We start from the raw sequence: 20,289 nt of genomic DNA, 5'->3' as shown, positions 1-20,289 counted from the left end.
TGGCAAGGGAGTAAGAATTGATGATCGCAAGTCATCCTCTAGCCCTTTATTGACGAGCGTTGCTTACAGGCAACACACCAGAATTTTTCTTTTCTGTTCCTGAGTTTGGCGAAGAAAAACAGGTGCCGAGCAGTGCAGACGTATCCACGTCGGCTCCCGCGTTCTTAAATATTTTTGGGCGTCTTTCCAAGAAGAAACCTGGATATATATATCTCATCGGAACTGCCAAGTTTCAAGGAATCCACCGATGGCAGAGTATTATCGGTGGGTGGACTTTTCGTCATATTCTGAGGCTTTTTCTCTACGATCACGCCGACGAGGGAGCTAGTCCTAACGGACACAGCCTGCTCTCGGCGCGGCGGTGCAGGCAGGCCTGCCTGTAGAGGCAGTCCCACGCTCGCGTTTTCCCGTCTCTGTGCTCGACTGAAGCGACGACGCGTGCGCTCATCGAAAGCGACGCAATGCCCGAAGTCGTAACTGTGGAAAGTATGGACGTAACCCAAGAAGATCTCAACGGTGCGGGGTGGACGCCTTGCTGAAGAGCTCGGATTTCACAAACCAACTACAGGCCGTCCAGAGGGCCCGCGACGTCGCGGAGAGTCACCACCTCCCTGTCCCGTCGTGGACGGAGCCACCAACTTGATCGGGGAGTCTTCGGTCCCCCCAATCGAGTTCCTCAGGACACTCTAATAAAGTTCTTGTCACTGTCACTGTTCCTGAGTTTCAGTATTGAGTACGAAATTTCTGGCTAAATGTCCTTGGCCAACACTGAATGACAGGCAGCAAGCGTCATTTGTTGCTTTAGAGCAGGAACAGTGGCCGAGAAACAAGCATGTAGTTTGGCACGCGACTCACTGTCTTATGAAAGCAAGGTCAGGGGAGACAGGCCGATGCAAGATATCCAGCTGCACTGGTGCCACACGTGTGATTTATTAAAGCAAATGAAATGTACGCCTATGGTTCAGGCATGATGAGACCTGTCTATACAAATTGAAAACGAAGCCTTAGGTGGATTGGGGTGAAACCCGCTGCAGTTTCCTGTCTGGGGTTTTCCCCATAATGCTCGAAAAACTTCTGCGAAATATATTTTCTTTTTGTTGATTATGCTTATTCTTGTTGTGTTTTGCACATTTAGATAGAAAATAAGCACTTTTCTTGGTATTTATGTGTATCGTCCTTAAAGGGCTAGACTCTGTAAAGAAGTACGTTTATCTAGGTCAATTGCTCACAGGTGACCCTGATCATGAGAAGGCAACTTACAGAAGAATAAAAATGGGCTCGAGTGCATATGGCAGGCTTTACCAAATCCTGACTGGGAGATTACCACTGTCGTTGAAAAGAAAGATGTACAATTATTGCATTTTACCGGTGCTAACATATGGTATAGAAAAAGGTTAACAAAGAAGCTCGAGAACAAGTTAAAGACCGCGTAAAGAGCATTGGAATGAAGAAGCATTGCGAATGAAGAATGTTAGGCGTAACGTTAAGAGACAGGAAGAGAGCGGTGTGGATCAGAGAGCAAATGGGCCTTATAGGCCTTCGTCCTGCATTGGACATAAAAAAAAAAAAAGAAAGCTGCTGCTGCTGCTGCTGATATATAGCTGCCGTCCAAAGATACGTACCAGTCTTCGCAGTCCACGTGATCACGGTGTGATGTTACGACAAATATTAAACTCCGTGGTAATCTTTCTTTTTTTTTTTTAAACATACATATTAAACATTATTTTGCTGTGTGTGCGCGATTAAACAAGCTTTATGTCCCAACATCCTTGCTCAAATGCCTGTGAAATGCAGAAATGATTATATAGGCAACTGATAACCCTTACAAAAATGACTTTAGACTGTCTATAGAAAGTCTATAGACTTTTCATAGACGACCTTTCCTTTCTATAGATTTGGACTTTTGTTGATATAAAGTCTATAGACTGTCTATAGACGAAAGTCAATAAAGTTTCTATTTCTTTTTGTCTATTCGCAGTCTATAGACGGTCTATAGAAAAAAGTCGATAAGGTGTTTGTTTCCTTTTTGTCTGCTTCCCCTCTATAGAATGCCTACAGACGAAAGTCGACACAGTCTCTATCTATTTTTGTCCGTACTTTGTCTTTAGACTTTCTATAGACGAAAGTCGATAGGGTTTCTATTTCTTTTTGTCTATTCGCAGTCTATAGACGGTCTATAGAAAAAAGTCGATAAGGTGTTTGTTTCCTTTTTGTCTGCTTCCCCTCTATAGAATGCCTACAGACGAAAGTCGACACAGTCTCTATCTATTTTTGTCCGTACTTTGTCTTTAGACTTTCTATAGACGAAAGTCGATAGAGTTTCTATTTCTTTTTGTCTATTCGCAGTCTATAGACGGTCTATAGAAAAAAGTCGATAAGGTGTTTGTTTCCTTTTTATCTGCTTCCCCTCTATAGAATACCTACAGACGAAAGTGGATACAGTCTCTATCTATGTTTGTCCATACTTGGTCTATAGACTTTCTATAGACGAAAGTCGATAGGGTTTCTATTTCTTTTTGTCTACTCGCAGTCTATAGACGGTCTATAGAAAAAAGTCGATAAGGTGTTTGTTTCTTTTTTGTCTGCTTCCCCTCTATAGAATACCTACAGACGAAAGTAGACACAGTCTCTATCTATTTATGTCCATACTTTGTCTTTAGACTTTCTATAGACGAAAGTCGATAGGGTTTCTATTTCTTTTTGTCTATTCGCAGTCTATAGACGGTCTATAGAAAAAAGTCGATAAGGTGTTTGTTTCCTTTTTATCTGCTTCCCCTCTATAAATACCTACAGACGAAAGTGGATACAGTCTCTATCTATCTTTGTCCATACTTTGTCTATAGACTTTCTATAGACGAAAGTCGATAGGGTTTCTATTTATTTTTGTCTATTCGCAGTCTATAGACGGTCTATAGAAAAAAGTCGATAAGGTGTTTGTTTCCTTTTTATCTGCTTCCCCTCTATAGAATACCTACAGACGAAAGTGGATACAGTCTCTATCTATTTTTGTCCATACTTTGTCTATAGACTTTCTATAGACGAAAGTCGATAGGGTTTCTATTTGTTTTTGTCTACTCTCAGTCTATAGACGGTCTATAGAAAAAAGTCGATAAGGTGTTTGTGTCTTTTTTGCCTACTTCGCCTTTATGGACTACCTATAGACGAAAGTGGATATAGTCTCTATCTATTTTTGTCCATACTTTGTCTATGGACTTTCTATAGACGAAAGTCGATAAGGTTTCTATTTCTTTTTGTCTACTCGCTGTCTATAGACGGTCTATAGAAATAGTCGATAAGGTGTTTGTTTCTTTTTGTCTATTTCCCCTCTATGGACTACTTTTAGACGAACGTCGATACAGTGTCTATTTATTTTTGTCCATATACTTTGTATATAGACTTTCTGTAGACGAAAGTCGATAAGATTTCTATTTCTTTTTGTCTACTCGCAGTCTATAGACGGTCTATAGAAAAAATTCGATAGGGAGTTTGTTTCTTCTTTGTCTACTTCCCCTCTATATGGGCTACCTGTAGACGAAAGCCGATACAGTTTCTATTTATTTTTGTCCATACTTTGTCTGTTGACTCTCTATATTATGGACAATAGTCGACAAGGTTTCTATTTTTTTCTCTACTCCTGGTGTATTGAATGTCTATAGAAGAAAGTCGATAATATGTAATTCCGAGTTCCCATACCCCCCGCCCTCTGCGAACGCGATGATATGGCACTGGTTCATGCACGACGGCACCGCAACCCTGGCGCGGCGGGCAAACCGTGCAGACTGCTAGTCTGCGTTCGGTGCAGCTGCACCGAACGAGGATCGCGGCGGAGCAGGCACCGTCCGAGTCACCAAGGTCTTCCAGGCACCCGAAGGCCCTAAACCTGGCTGCTTCCCGGACGTACACTTCGCGAAGACCAGGTGGTGAAGGTCAGATGGTGAAGATGTGGCAAAGGGGGTGAATAAGTGGCGAAAGCCCGCAGACCAGGTGGTGAATTCACCACCTCTGAGTTGTCGTGGTCTTGCATGTCTATAGATTAACAATAGACAAACATCGTTAATCTGGGCCCAACCCGTGTACGCTGTAACCAAGCGCAGGTACCGGTGGATAATACATAGCTGCATTTGATATAAGCCACTAAAGTTGTATACTGCTGAGATTGCTATAGAGCCTATTTGTAGACTTTAGTATACACATAGTGTATACCTCCGCATTTGTTGACCACATATGATCTACGTAGTCACTCTCGGCAATCCCAAGACAGTCTTCACAGTTGTCGCATCACTTTTGCGGCAGTAGAATAACGGAAGCAAAACGCCGATCCAATTGTTAAAATATATGTTATGAACGGCAGCTTCAGATACAAGTGGATTCGAAACAGGCATCAAGCTAACAGCAAAGACACTCGTAATGTTTGTAGCTGACAACGCGGACTTTGTGAATGTGCCATGAACCGATGTCGCGCATGTGGTGTTCGCGTTGTGTGTCGTCCGATTCTCGGATACTTTTCACATTGTCTTCATATCTCGGCTGCGTCACTAACATCGGGCGACTTTTGTTGCCTAATATCCTGCACTATAAACTCATCAACGTTTCTCATTCACTTAAAATAGGTGCCAAATTCTCTGAGCCCACCCAGTATTTCGCCGGCGGTATGCCTGCGCAGCCACGCATATGAGTACCTCAATGCTGTACTGATTGCTTTGACCTATCATCGGAACAGAAAATTAGCACTAACATACGTGCGGGCATCACATTTAGCGGTACGCTGGAAGATATGCTACAAATACGCTCTATTACTCATCGACGCTGACAATAATGCGTCTAAAACGTCTGAAGGGCACCGTAACGGCTTTTACAAACAGCGCATTCATGTTAGCGTTCCAGTCTGATACGATAGCCCACAGCGTTTGTCTTACAACCTGCCAGCGCATATCCTTCGTCCACGAAAAAAATGCATAACGGAAAAGAAAAGCCACCCGTTCCGGCGCGCATGGCGCATCAGAGAGAGAGAAAGAGACAAAGAAAAAAATGAAGGAGGAAAAGGCGCTCACACTCCTCCGAGCGCGCACGCCCTCCGCGCGGAGCTCCTGCGCATGCTCGGAGTTCTTGCGCATGCGCGGCGGTGCGCCGTCTCGACGAGCGCGCCAGGCACGTAAACGGTTGTGCCGGTGTGCGGTGTCTCCCCGAACGTTGGTGTCTGTGTATGCGTGTCTTCTTTGTGGCATCACAAGTCAACTACATTGAATGGTAAGCTTTAGCAAAGACGTTTTGCGTCAATACCTCATGATTATGTGAGCGCATTTCGTAGCGCGAACCGGCTGCACGTAGCGCAGGCGACTCGGGTATAGTGTCGGTTTGTCGTTGACATGGTTTGATAACGCGCTCCTGTTCTCGCTTCTACTATACGGAATGTTTTACGGCGAGCGATCGCTCGTGCTTGTTGATTTTATCATTATAGCTTAGGTGCGTAAAAAAGGAAGTACACCATGTTTTAACTTGATACTGAGCTACCACTAAGCGGATTGTGTGTGTTGGGCAGCCAGTGTGGTAGATCTCATTTAGTGGCGCTTGATCCGGCCGCGATGAATGCTGCACCGTATGTGTAGCGAAATTCTCGTGACACGCTTTACGCATATATCTCGAAATTGTGTTAGCATCAAGAATTTTCAAACAGACAGGCATAGTTGAATAACTGCTAGCGTACTAGGATGAAAGGCCGTGTTTGCGGGGCATGCATCAGCAGTGTGTGCGCTGCCGTTTTCGCATAGTTTAAAAGTAGCAGTATCTTTAAAGTTCCTGGCAACCAATCTAAATAATTTTGGGATGTTACAGCAAGCAAAACACGAGACTTGAAGAAATATCTAGTAGAAATCTCTAGATTCACCCAATCTATTTATATGCAACCACAAACGCTTTTGGAGCATGAAACCTGCGATAAGCTTAGTCACTTGCAGCTCCGCAACTTAGCCGAAAAAATTAGAGAACAATAAATTAGTCGCTCCGGGAACACCTTTACACGTTTCAAACTGAAGGCATTGCGTTTGACGGTAGTTGGAAGATTTGTTTTTTGTCTCTTTTTTAAACAATTTAGCAGCAGAAGTTATCTTTCGAGCTATATGAAAAGCGTTAAGCGGCTTCCGATGCTTCGGCGTTCTGTAGTTTACGTGCTTTTAATCACAAGGCAGCTGCTGGCGCAGATTCGCATTGTGCTAATCGTGCATGGTATGAAGCCATTGTCGTGCGTAATAAGTGTTCCGGTTTTCATTACTGTTGCATGTAGCGCCGTCGTCTTGGAGAGACTGCATACAATATGCGCTGTACAAAAGAAAAAAAGAGCCAGATTATCAATTTGGTGGTCTTTTCTAAGTAGATAACGCACAGATTATTCAAATAATTCAGTGGGCATTGCATTTGTTCTACCCTTATCAACACACCTAAGAGATCGTAACATGTTTTCATCTCGAAGTATGAGAAAAGAGACATTGCAGACTGTTCTAAGCGGAAGTAAATTGCAAATCTTAACGTGATTGTTCAAAACTGCAGTCAGTATGCTGAGCATGTTCGTTCGGCACGGGCATATTGTATTAACACCTGAAAAATGTGCACAGTCCAGCCGGGTATCTTTGTTTCAACAAGTATTATTATAGGAATCGTTTGGGATTCTCGCATTTCTTTTATTTTTATAAGTACACTGTGTGTCACATGAACCTGTCCTAAAACGAAACGTACCGTTGCTGGCACCGGCGACCATTACGGTTGTCTAACTGCTTATCATACTGTAGTATAACGAAACATCATAATGGTACTGATTAATATTCCCATGTAGTCTTTAGTCAGAGGTAAACAAAGTTAACTAGAGGCATAAGTAATGAGAGCAAATTATATTGAAAACTACTACTGAAGCGTAAAAATAACTAATTGTATAACTCATTGTATAGTTTTTCCTCACATTGTTGCATTTGCTTTACGTGTGTCTCTGTGTCTTCCGTGCTGTACTCGTGTGGCCATCAATTAGGAACTTGCCGAAGCCCTTGTCAGCTTTATTAATCAAGGGATTCAAGTCAGTTGAATCTAACACTGCATGTCAAGTGACTGACGTGTTATTCGTTTTATCTAAATATTATGGACTGGCAGTACTTGGCAAGCATTAAACCACAATATTTTTTTTATTGCACTTAAGCTGCAGGCGTCATAGATTGCCAGAAAATTTTCATGAGAACAGCCAGGGAAGGCTTGGAAAAAGATCGGGAAATTTTAAAATGGCCACATAGGTATGCTGTATTGTTATATGTCATACAAAGTTTCCAGAGAATCTCTGAGTTAAATATATTTTTAAAACGTTTCACCTGATAAAAATTGAAGGAAATTGGTTCCATTTATTGAAAAATAAAAGAAAGTCAAGCTTACTGACAAGGCATTTCTTACTCAATATGTGTTTTTTTTTGCGTTAACTAAACGTCCTGAACCTCGATAGCCTAAAAAAAATTTTCATCTTTCAAAGCACCTTAAATAATTTACTGTAATAGAATTCATTCGAACTATACTATCAGTTCTGTTTCCTAGGAGGTGCATATCTGTCGTGCCATGACACAAAGTGCTCGTGTGGTATTTCGGGTGCTCATGTGGTATACCTAACTTGGAAACCTGTTAGCACGCCCAAGAGTCCTCATTACCTGTAACAAATTAAGTGACCATATCGATACAATCAGCCGATCTGCCTTCCGTTGAAGTTATGGCCAATCACCCATTCATTTAAAAGTATGAGAAAGACATTTAAATGTGTATTAAGCAAAATAAATTACAATCTTAGGCATGATACTGTGAATATTCCAGTCACGTCTTCTGAAAATATCCCTCTGCACGGGCATACTTAACTACCAGCCAAAAAAAATGTACAGACAGCCCAACTGGGTAACGTTTCAGCAATAAATATAGAGACCATTTGGGATAAGTACAATAATGCATCATATATGAACGTGTCATAAAAGGGAACATACTGTTGCTGGCACGAGCAGCAGTTGTGACTGTTTAATTGTTCACCATACCATGCAATAAAACATTCTATAAAGGTGCTGATTTGTATTGACAAGCAGCCATTAGTCATAGTTAAACCGCATTAAGTATTGACTTCGATGGTTTGAGCAAATATATTAAGCTGCTTAATGAACACACAAAGAATATACACTTGTTATTTTTGCCTCATATTGCTGCATCTACTTATTTGCAGCATACACCTGCAGCACCTTTGGGACTAATGACACAAAGGTCAAGGCCAGCCTGGCGACCATGCTTGCCAAGGAGTAGTGTAAATATTTAATCTGTTTCCATAATAGCATACGACATGAATTTAAGGAATTCATCTATTATATCGAGCAATAAAAACGGTGAATGCATTGCTGGCGCATTTGTTTTATTTTTCGCACTGCATGATTCAGCACTATATAAATTCTTTCTGTTTGTGCAACATATATGAAAGTACAGCTGGTTCAGAAGCATTATTAATCTACTAACGGTAATGCATAAGTGCAGATGAAAAGGAACAGGTGCACATGCATAAATACATTCAAAACTTTTTGCTACCGCATGTAAACAAAAATGTAAACTAACTTGTAGATAGCCGCTATGGAGTTATGGCCTTATACACTCTTTGTAGACTTGTCTATAAGATGTCTGTGTATATAGAGTGCCTATAGATTAAAAAAAATTCATATTTGTTAACAAATGTCTGCAGAATGCCATAGAAAAAAAGTGTATCGGACTATAAAGTTCTGTTTTTGTAGACTGAAGTCTATAGAATGTCTATAGACTATCTATATACATTTGTATACAGACATTCCATAGACTTCAGTCTACAAAAGTAGAACTGTATATATAGTTCTACTTTTGTAGACTGAAGTGTATAAAATGTCTACGGACAAATCTCATCTGTAGACATTCTATAGACTTCAGTCTACAAAAGTAGAACTGTAAGCCTATACACTTGTCCATAGACAGTCTATAGACAGTCTATAGACTCAGACTTCTTATAGACTAGTCTATAAAAAGTGTATGGCCATAAGTCTCTAGACTGTCTATAGGCAGTGTATAGACAGTCTATAGACTCAGACTTTTTATAGACTAGTCTATAAAAAGTGTATGGCCATAAGTCTATAGACCGTCTATAGACAGTCTATAGACTCAGACTTCTTATAGACTAGTCTATAAAAAGTGTATGGCCATAAGTCTATAGACGGTCTATAGACAATCTATAGACTCAGACTTTTTATAGACTAGTCTATAAAAAGTATGGCCATAAGTCTATAGACTGTCTATAGACTGTGTATAGACAGTCTATAGACTCAGACTTTTTATAGACTAGTCTATAAAAAGTGTATGGCCATAAGTCTATAGACTGTCTATAGACTAGTCTAAAGAAATGTCTATAGACAGTCTATAGACTCAGACTTTTTATAGACTAGTCTATAAAAAGTGTATGGCCATAAATCTATAGACTGTCTATAGACTAGTCTAAAGAAATGTCTATAGACAGTCTATAGACTTCATAGACAAATGTCTATAGACTGTCTATGGACTTTCTATAAAAATTTTTGTAAGGGAAAGCAAGTGGAATAAAAGTTATTGCATTTGGGAAAAAAACTTTAAGGTCTAGATAATTCCTACAATTTCAGATCTGTGTTCTAACTTGTTTGTTTGTTTGTTTTGCCACATATTAATGTCTACCCGCTCAAAAAACTAAATGTTCAAGCATCATGCCTTAAGGTTAGTATGTAGCGGAAACAGATATAGCACTTCTGTAAAGATTCAACGGATGTGGAGTAAGGAAGGGGGGCGGGGGGTAGGGTTTGGGGCGGACAAATTGAACGTATTAATCATGCAAATACCCCCTGCATTTAACATAGGCTATATAGGTACATCGTCATTCTAAATCTTTACAGGAGTTACTTCAGTCGATACTAGGTTACTTATTGGGTGAGTGAAGCGGCGTTTTTGCTGATGGCTAAGTTCGTTTGCCCGCATTACACTTCTTCAGAATTTTCTTGGGTCACTTGCAACTTAATTGTTTTCCTGTTTTAAGTGCCTTATGACCTATTGTTGACAAAATTTCGATACTTGCTTTTCAGAAGTGACGGCTTAGTTGTCTTTTTTTTGTGTGTGGGGGATTTTTAATGTTTGTTAATTTTAACTAGAATCTGAAAGCCCGAATGAGATATTCTGCTCCCAAAGTTCACATTACTTAAGCTGGCGTGGCGTTCTGTACCTCGTCCGGCTTTTTGATGTCCCCGGTGAGCCTCGGGTCGCAGTCCTTGTATACGGCGACCAGCGCCAGACCGGCCAACACCGGCAGGAACGTTGTGATCGCGGCCGCCGGCAGGTTGAACAGCACGGCGCTGTTGTCCGTTCCACCAGTCGATTGGCGTTGGTACAGTGCGGTCAAAAACGAAAATAAGGACGTACGTAAGTGCAAAGTCATTTCACAATACTTTGTTTCGTTGGAAGTCCGAAGCGAACAAATCATTCAAATAAGTTGAAGCCGGTGACTTGTTCCAATTAATTGCCGCAAAGGGCGCATGTGAATTTTATGCGATTCGTATGATTCATTCACTTGTGCTGAAATTGTCTACGTGGCTGAGCTTATTTCCACAGAACTGCAACATTTTCTATGCGAGGGCACCGAAATGGGTTTGTTTGAGGCCTCCCTTTACCGTGAAAAGGAGGACAATTTGGTCTCGTGTCCACTGGCAGCATGCGCTTGTCACGGGTGCAACCGGGCGCACGTTATAGGCGGACACGAGACCTCATTTTTCTGCGTCTCTAGCAGCCCAAGTCTCGCGAGAAGCTGACCTTAAGATCAGTTAACCAATAATGAACTAAGTAACTAATTAATTAACCAATACTCGGTTCATTAATTCATCATTTATTGATGCCACGCCTCCGCCTAATACGTTGCACAACCACTTTCCCATGTCCACCTCCTCCCACGCGCTACGTAGTAGGGCAGCAATTACAAACCTTCGATTACTGATTCATATGTTGTCCACGCACCACTGACCCCGAATTCTCACTCGACACACACCTCGGGCAAGCGTGGCGACCTCTCAACGGGTTATATAACACGCTTCAATTAACACGCCTTAAAACTAATTTCAGAAGACTTTGCTATTGGGCCGGTTGGTAGATTATTTAGAAAATTGGAAACAGTGTCACGGAATGGGAATATGAAACTGACACACAAGCACGCTGGCTTACTAATGGTTTATTTTGCGCGACCTCCAGCTGTATAAGTCAGTGTTTGTGTGTGACCCACTTTCTCGTCCCATTTCATGGCGCTGTGCTTATGTTTCGCAAGGCTTCTAAACTTTATTTTTTATTCTTTTTTTTCTGCGAGTTGCGTGCGACGCTTTTGGTGCTCTCTCGTTCGTTCACTCCTAGAAGCAGGGCACGCGTCGACCTCACCGGCATCGATGAAACGATGCGAAGAACGCACATTGGTTTTATCGGGCCCCATAAACATCCGCCCCTGCAGAGGCGCTGTCGCTTCGTGACTAAGACGGAAACGTGCGAGCTGGGCCGCTATCTTGTACACCTTCGAAAACCCGACGTTCGATTACGCCTGACGCGATTGGACTAGATTGGCCTAGGCCGCGATATCGGCGCAAACTGGACAATCGCGCGAGGCGAAATCGAACGTCGGCTTTTCGAACGTGTACAAGATAGCGGCCCTGGATGAATGGTGCGTTAGCTGAATGACAGCCCGTTCGCCGTTTTTTTTTTTTTTTTTTTTTTTTTTTACTGCACGCGAACGCCTCCGTGTGCTCTCCCCACTAACGTAGCTTCTTCGCTGCTGTTTCGTGTGTGACACCAATACCACCCCATGCGAACAGCTCTGAGCGTAACGGACTCACAGTATTGCGTAAACTGCACTGCCTTTAGTTTTTGTTCGTCATAAATGCTTGGTGCACTATAAAAAAAAAGAACGTAGTTACGCCCGTAATACCAAACAGTAACGCGATAGCTGGCGCAACATTATGCGCAGAAGGCATGGCAGTTTTGTGTGGTGTCGACGGAAATCGAAATTTGCACGCACGCGCTGTTAACCACATTTCGACAAGAACGACACTTAAATCGACACGACCTCCGCAACTCGCATGACGAAGCACTAGAATACGCAGGGGGGTGTCGACGTCAGCGCCAACTAGGGGAGAGGAGAAGTCGAGGGGGCGTCAGTCAATTTTAGCAGCTGGCGGCGGGCGTGGTTCTCCAAGCGTGGCATTGTTCTCTGCTAATGAATATAAGTAATAAGTGATAATACTCTAATAAATACGAACCAGCTAGTCCAGCACAATGTAGTGCTAATATGTTCTCTGCTCTAGCATTGGAGTTTGAAAGTGCTACAAATCGCCTGACTTAACCAGTCTTCGTCTAGGAATCTGTAGTTGTCGAGTCGAAATTCTGAGCCACTGGGGATTTTTCATTTCTTTATAAGCTTCTCGCAAGGACCACTGTGATCCTTGCCACGCACGCTGGCGTATGTACGTCGAAACGACCAGGGGAGTGAGCCCTCAGTAGCCGTCGCTGCGCATCCACCGCGGAAGCTTAGTGGCCTTGGGGCTGCGTTGCTGAGCTCGAGGTCGTGGGTTTGATCCCGACCGCTGCGGCCGCATCTCAGTGGGGGCAAATTGCAAAAAAAAGAAGCGTTCGTATAGTTACGTTTAGGTGCATGTTAATGAACCCCAGGTGGCCAAGATTAATCCGGAGTCCCCCACACAACGGCGTGTCTGATACTCACGTCATGGTTTTTACACGTAAACCACCAGAATTTAATTTAGTGCAGCTATCGCTATGAAAAAAATCCCTCTAAAGTGGTCCAGTAGGGAATCTTACCGGCGTGCTTGCTTGGCCGATGGCAGGCTGGAAAGTCGCTGCAACTGCGTCTGGCTGGCGCAGTACGCCGAGCACCAACGCACCGTCCAGGACAGGAGCAGCGCCCACGATGTGAACGTCTCATACGGGCTCAGGCTCCAGCTGCAAGCCACGGGCGACCGTTAGTTGGCATTCCCGTAAGGCAGGCTTTTCCACTCACGCATCCCATTCGTGGCTCTGCCGAAGCTGAGAGACTCGTTCGAAGGCTCGAACGGAGCGAGGAAGGCAGGGGAGCATGGGAAAGCGGCGCGATATGCTCTGCGCTCCGTTCTTAAAATGTTTCTTTGATGTCCGCCGTTCTGGTCAGGCCATATACGATGTGCGTATGGGGAAGCGCACCTACGGAATTCCGCTGCCAACGTGCCAGCCACTTGTCCAGCCTCTTCGGTGCGCTTGCACAAGGAGCCGGAGAACTGAAAGCGGTTGCTAAGAGCTTCACCGAAGCCGACGACTGGATTAGGCTAGTTAAGCACATCGGTATTTCCTAAAGACTTCGTGAAACTTAGTTCGGTCTAGAGCGGCTGCTTACTGGGTGAGCGACAAGGCCGCTTTTGCTAATCAATAAGTTCATTCACCGCATTCACCCTCCTGCTCAACCATTGTTGGCTATACTGATCGTTGAAATCAAAACCAAACCACGCATACTAACGCTTTCTGTTTGCACGTCATCATGAGCGTCGCATGAACATGAAGGCGAGAGCAGCAGCTGTAAACTCGATTCTGTCAAGCGAAACTTTTCTTATGCCGTAGGCAGCATGGATGATGGCGCCTAGCTGCCGCGTTGATAGAGCCCGTTACAGGGTCCTAGCGCGCTACGAGTCTAGATGTAGATAAATCCCTCGTTAGTGGAATGAGAGCCGTAATTGGCAGTGATATATCTTTGATAGTCTAGGCATTGCGATGAAGTGACTATTCATACAGCTCTTGAGACACATGGTAATATATATATATATATGTGTGTACACAACGTATAAGCGAATTGCCGCCAATGTGAATAAGTGTATCGAACCAAAGTTTCCTTTATTTGCAGCGTCACTATACACTATACCGGCGTATAATTGTAGGCTTTAAAAATTCTCGTTTACAATACTTCTTTCTAGCTGCAATAGCGATATTGGTTCGCAACAATATTTAACGCATTCTACCCGATTTTGAAGGGTGTTCTATACAGCCACGCAGGTGCGTCAGAAATTTCGACTCCACCTACCATCAAGTTCGCGCATACCTGCAAAACACATAAGGACGCCTTCGCACACTGCGTGACAGTACCCACAGAAACAGTTCTGTGTTGTATGTATGTGGAGATTCTTTCGTTTTTTAATTATTTTTCTCTCTCTCACCTATCGCATCCCTTTGCCCCTCCACGGAACAGGGTAGCCAAGCGCAGATAATCTCTGGTTGAGCTCCTTGTCTTTCCCTCTCTTTCTAAACTGATGATGTTATCAGCCTTCTTTCCATATAAATGTCTTTTTCGCGGTGTATCGTCATATCGCTCTTTATACGAATCCTTTATGTGCTTGGGAAGGACATAGTGCGCACTAAGGCTCTGCACTTTTATGCCTCTTTACGCGAAAACCCGGCGTTTTAGTCGGAGGCGTCACCGAATGATGGTACCAAATATGGCCGACGCCAAAGAGTAAACACATGTAAAGAACACTCAAATTGACGTCCAACTTTTCAGGGAGGTTCTTGTAAACAAAGTTCATTAACGCCCTTGAAAAGAATGTTAAGTAAATTTCGGTCAGGATGGGAATCGAACCCGGACCTCCGAGGTGCGATACGAGCACGATTCCCCGACGCCAAGGCGGCTCCGCGGTTCTGGCTGACTAAATGTGCGCTTAGCGCGTGCGTCATTGCGCACGTCACGTCGCAGCCATCTGGCTGACTAAACGTGAGGCCCAGGGCGTGCGTCGTTGGGCACGTGACGGCGCAGCCAATGGGCAGGAGGTGGCGCCACGTCATGAGTGTGTAACATGGGTGCATAAAATAAAACACCACTAATGTCCAATTGAATTCCGCTGAGCGGTCCTTCGCGTTACGGACTTCTGGCGGGTAAGCGAAGCGCGTTGAGACGCTTGGCGCGTTTTGAATTTGGCCTTATTGGGGGCGAGGAGTTGCGGAGTCGCCATCTGACGGAAGCGCCTCCCTTGCGTAGTATGAGGGATTACGCGGCGCGCTCCTCATAGGTCTATAGCTTGCGGCGCTCAATAAAAAAACATCAGGCGGCAGCCCTCCTGGACATTTATGTAGATACTCTCAAAGTGAGGGAAGTTTTTGACTGTCGATATAATAATCTTGGGCAAACTGAAATCACAGAATCGTTTACAGACGCTATCTCTTTACCGAATACGTACAATGAACGCCACTGCGCGCGGTCGCCGTGATGGAGTCTCCCGAAGCGGCTTCTTGCGTGAAAGGCAGGCAAAGGCTGAGTGCAAAATATGTGAAATATGTTCTTATAGTGGGTTGTCTGTATAATCGAATAAGCATAACAGAATGAAGCCTTAGTACAGCGATCGCACGGGTTCGCAGTGGCCAATTGCGCGTCTGCATGCATGTCCGCGCACAATGTTTTGCTTTCGCTGTGAGCGCGTTTTCGCACCGTGCCGTGAGCTTTAGGAAGCAGCATATAAACATTTCACAGTACACAACCATTGCTGCGTCGACGCTGCCAGAGCTGTTCAAAAATAATTTTTTTTATAGAGACTTCGACGCCTACGGCGACTGTGATGTGCCGTTGCGACGATTCAATCTTTTTTTTTTTGTCTCCTAAGTTCTTGGACATTTCAAAATTATTTCTCAAGTTGCGTCTCACCGCATGTTTATTGGTCTTCTCAGCGTGCGATTTCCCTCTGCAGATTTTTCGTAATCCAGTGCATTAATTCATAACACAAACATGCCCATATGCCATGCCTTTTTTAAATATGCGTCTTACCGCTCCCTTTCCGTTCCAGTGAACTTGCCAGTATCTAGCCTCAACAGGTTCACTGACCAAACCGTCATGAGATTAGCCGGGCAACGGGCGCGGGCGAGCGTCTCAGTGCGCGTTTTCTGCTACTCGACGAACATCGCAGTCCCGGCGCCGTAGCAGAAATCTTCCTCGCGTCTGTGCTTGCTGCATACCCGAGCTGTAGCCGATGGCTGTCTGCCGGTTCTAAGTTTCGCAAGCCAAGCTTCACGCAGCTTCTTGTCCTGCGGCTACGTGTGAATAAGGCTGACACCGGGCTCCATTGCGTACGTCCGGCACTGCGGCACCGAGCAGTGGCCTACCATGCTGCACGCCTCCAAAGGCAGCCACTACCCATTATAGTACTTTCAGATGTTGTCAGGCAGACACCCAAGGCGGGAAAGCCTCACGACCTAATCAGCAGCGCGGAGCTGGTGGGACTTGAAACTTTCGTTTTCAGCTCGCTTCGGCGCTTCCGAAGTAGCCGACGCGGCCGCTGTGTCCACGTGATCTCTCATGCCACGTCACGCCGACGGTGGCGCCAGCTAATTTCCAGTGGTGGAGCTCGCCCCCGATACCGAGGCATACTTGAAATGCAGGCGAGCGCTAGCGCGGACAGTGAACACGAGGAAAAAAAAAAAAAAAAAACACTTCATTAACGCAACCGCACATTGTCGCATTCCCACACGTAAGCAGTCTTTAGTGGCTATGCCGAACTTTTTTATTGTTAGATGTGAGAAAAATGTGATTCAAAGTAGCGCATCATTTTATATGTGTGCGGAACTTAGCTACTAATTACAAATTAAAAAAAAATTCTTTAGAAGAAATTCCATGTACAACCTATAGAAGGTCATTTCTATGGCCAGAAACAAAAGGCAGGAGAGCGTGAGTCGAAAGAGGAAGGAGTTGTAAAAAGCAAGACATGATAACAAGCTTTAATTGTGATTAACTACCCTGCACGGAGGGAAAAGATAACGGGCTTTAAGCAATAGGTAAGCAGCATGAGGTAACCAGTAGGTAAACACATGACCGGGGTAGTTGGAGAAGTATGGGAGAGGCCTTTGCCCTGCAGTAGGCGTAACCAGGCTGATGATGACGATGACGATGATGATGATGATGATGATGATGATGATGATGATGATGATGAAGCCCAAAATTGTGGAGGTCCGCAGACCTCAAGGGTACAGAGTGGGCATAACACTTCACGGTGACGTCGCAGGCCCCTGGAATTGGGGAGCCGGCGCTGCTGTGTTTTTTCTTGTTGCGTGCTTACTTGAATATTGTGATCCGCCCTCCCTCGTCGGCCAGTCTTATCATGTTGCCGAATCCTCCGACATGCAGTGCGCCCTTTGCAGGAGAGGGAGAGAAAAAAAAGAGAGAGAACAGGATGCTGAGGCAAGTGGTGTTTGTTGTTCTTTGCACCGAGTGGTACGTGACAGGTGCAACTGCGAGAGGTCGATGTCATGGAAACTGCACTCTGAAATTGCGACCGCGGGTCGCTGACAATAGGTGGCCTCGAGATTTTAATGAGAATAACGAGAAGGCCTGTACTGATATGGTATAGTAAGAAATGTGCGTCGCTGCCTATTATCGATGCCTATTTGTTTGCCGTTTACTTTTCAGAGAGAGCTTGATTGTGAAGTGGAAAATAGCAGAAAAGTATATACAGGGTGTTTCAGCGAACACTTTCAAAATTTTTTAAAGGTTGCCTGTGGCAGATAGCTTAATTCTAGTGTATGAGCCGGTCTGCTCGAAGCGGCGGACACTACTTGCACAACAAATTGAAATGCAAAACGGAATAATTAACAATAACTCACTAATTAACTTTCTACTTAATTTTCTTATGATCCACACTGCCGTTTACAAATTATAGCAGTGGACTTCGCAAGGCGGATTCATTCATCGACGAAACGGACTCTCTTTTTACGGCCAGTTTCCGTTTCAAGGAGCCTGCTAAGGGGAACTGATTGTTCACGTAGCTCCCACATGAAGTCCCCTATCCAAAATTTAATGGTTGGGACAGGTGGTGTCGGGGACGGGCCCCAAAGTACTCATTTACTGTAGCCACCTATTGTTAATAATTAGAAAGTTAATCACCGTAACTCAGCTAATTACGCACGTGAGTGCGGCAATTGCTCTGTATCTAGAGGTCGCCAATCTGTACACTCGAATGGTAAACGTAATATTACCGTGCTTTTATTTTTCTAATTTTAAAAATTTGGTGCAGCTAAAAAAAAAAAGACCCTGCATACACACACGCAGTTCTTGTGCTCGACAGCTGAAAGATGGTCGAACACAGAATCACGTGGCGTGCTTTCGGTCTATGCGCGTGCAAATCAATTACACCGTTACTTTGCACCAGCGTGCACTAGTGGACAGATGAATGGACATATGTACGTACGCGTAGAGATTAAACGTATACACACACCGCTGTAATGACTAGAATGTAGCTGGCGTAGATCAGTATCATCTGAACTGCGTCCGTCCACACCACCGCCTTTAGGCCTCCCTGGAGAGAAAAAAGAACATTCATGCGATGTACATATATAACGGGCTTGCTCTTGTAGACGAGATGCAGCTTTATTGCCTTCACCCCCATTGGAAAAACAGACACGAACGTGTGCGAGGGGAGCTGACTTCGGACGCTTTGAGCGGGCCTCGATCCTGTGACATGGTTAGCACTGCAGTCTTAAAGAGTCGCGAGAACTCCCATCAGCAATCGATATAGAGCTTCGCATAGAACATAGGGGAAATGCCGCACAAGGCTCGCTATAATATGCCCCAGCAGCGTCCGAGCTCACATGCGTATAGTGATTGATTGATGGCTTATACTCGGTCTGCTCTGACACTCTAAAGCTATTCAGCTGTGAGGCAGCTGCGGACGACATCTCTGACGAAGGGAAGTGGGGGAGTGCCGGGGGGGGGGCGTCAGGAAAGAAACTGAAAACCGAACGTACGAAAGAAATATTTAACGCAATTAAGGGCAGCCGTTGCTGTTTACAGCAGTTAAGCTCAGTTCCCCCTCGTTGGGCTGTCAAGCGATATCACGCGCGGAATGTTGGGGGTGATTTACATTTGGCGGATCTTTCGTCCGCCCTCGTCGGCGAATTTAGTGTACGCGTAGCGGACGTGCGTAGCTCTGTGTGCATACTGACCTAGCTTGAAGTGTCGTATTCCAACACAGCTCTCACGCGCGTTCTGATAGGCCAGCGACGAACGATGACGCTTTTGCGAGTGATCGAAATTTGGACTCGGAGTGATCACCCCGGTGGCGGTCGCGTTATTAATTAAATTAAGAGGCCGTCGGAGGGTGGGATTTCCCTCGTTCTCTCAAACGAAACGCCCCAGAGGAGAATAAGCCTTTAAATGACCACAGAAAAATAGTTTGAGCTGTATCAGTAGTATTAGTATTTTAGCTGTATTAGCAAAGTATAATAGCAGGGTCCTTCTATTGAACGACTGAACAACAATAAGAACGACAACTGTGAATTAGTGCCCATCCGGTTTTTTTCCTCGTCTTGGTTTGCGCAATACCGTACCGGTTGCCCGGTATATCCTTGTCTCCGTGTTTTCTTGCGTTCTCGTATTTCTTAGGCGCTCGCGAGCATATTCGTGAGTGTTTTATCTTTCCTTGCACTACTTATCAGTACTTATCAAACAAAACAGTTGCTGTTGCGTCAGAAAACCCTTTGTGACTCACTGACTTTAACTTACTAACCCACTGACGCGACAGACCGACCGACCGACAGACCGAGCGACGAACCGGACTAAACAATCAACGAAATAACTAACTAATCAGCGTGAATAGGACAAGAACATCGCGTTCCGCAGCTCTCGAGATGCAGCGCACGAAACAAAACATTGTCTGCAACTTCAGTCATCGAAGATGAAAAAGCTCGCTCCCGGTGGAAATTAACTCCCGATTGTGAAATGACTCCTTCGATACTTACGATGTTCGTGTAGAAGGTGCAGGCCAAGCCGTTCACGACGATGGAGGACCACACGGACAAGCCGGTCACTTGGAACGGCACGAATCAGAGAAAAATGAAAATAATGCACTCCATAAATGTCTGTATGAGTTCGATACTGTGGTACATCAGTTCTTTTTCTCCTCCCTGGTGCATGCACCCAATTTCCGTATAGCCTTTCGAGACGCTTGCGTAGCAGAGCTGCTGCTTCAACAATGTGCGATTAAAGGTGGCAAAAAAGCTGCAAATCGACTACGCACGAGCGTAGTCAATTTGCGCGCGCGCCCGAATTAACACACACACACACACACACACACACACACACACACACACACACACACACACACACACACACACACACACACACACACACACACACACACACACACACACACACACACACACACACACACACACACACACACACACACACACACACACACACACACACAC

General features: G+C 44.6%; 1 protein-coding gene across 1 annotated transcript in view; it reads right to left on the bottom strand.

Moving 5' to 3' along the window:
• The window catches only part of LOC142585020 (sodium-coupled monocarboxylate transporter 1-like), an 87,290-nt gene that overhangs the window by 24,639 nt on the left and 42,362 nt on the right, over positions 1–20,289 (bottom strand). The window contains exons 6-10 of the mRNA XM_075695453.1: positions 19,819–19,886; positions 18,297–18,377; positions 17,142–17,215; positions 12,883–13,023; positions 10,259–10,388 (exon numbers count right to left, since the gene is read on the bottom strand). Coding sequence (XP_075551568.1) covers positions 10,259–10,388; positions 12,883–13,023; positions 17,142–17,215; positions 18,297–18,377; positions 19,819–19,886 — 494 coding nt within the window. The remainder of the gene's footprint in view (positions 1–10,258; positions 10,389–12,882; positions 13,024–17,141; positions 17,216–18,296; positions 18,378–19,818; positions 19,887–20,289) is intronic.

The sequence above is a fragment of the Dermacentor variabilis genome, chromosome 6 (genome assembly GCF_050947875.1).
Source record: "Dermacentor variabilis isolate Ectoservices chromosome 6, ASM5094787v1, whole genome shotgun sequence".
Classification (NCBI taxonomy): Eukaryota; Metazoa; Arthropoda; class Arachnida; order Ixodida; family Ixodidae; genus Dermacentor; species Dermacentor variabilis.
This window is presented reverse-complemented; position numbering and strand designations above follow the sequence as displayed.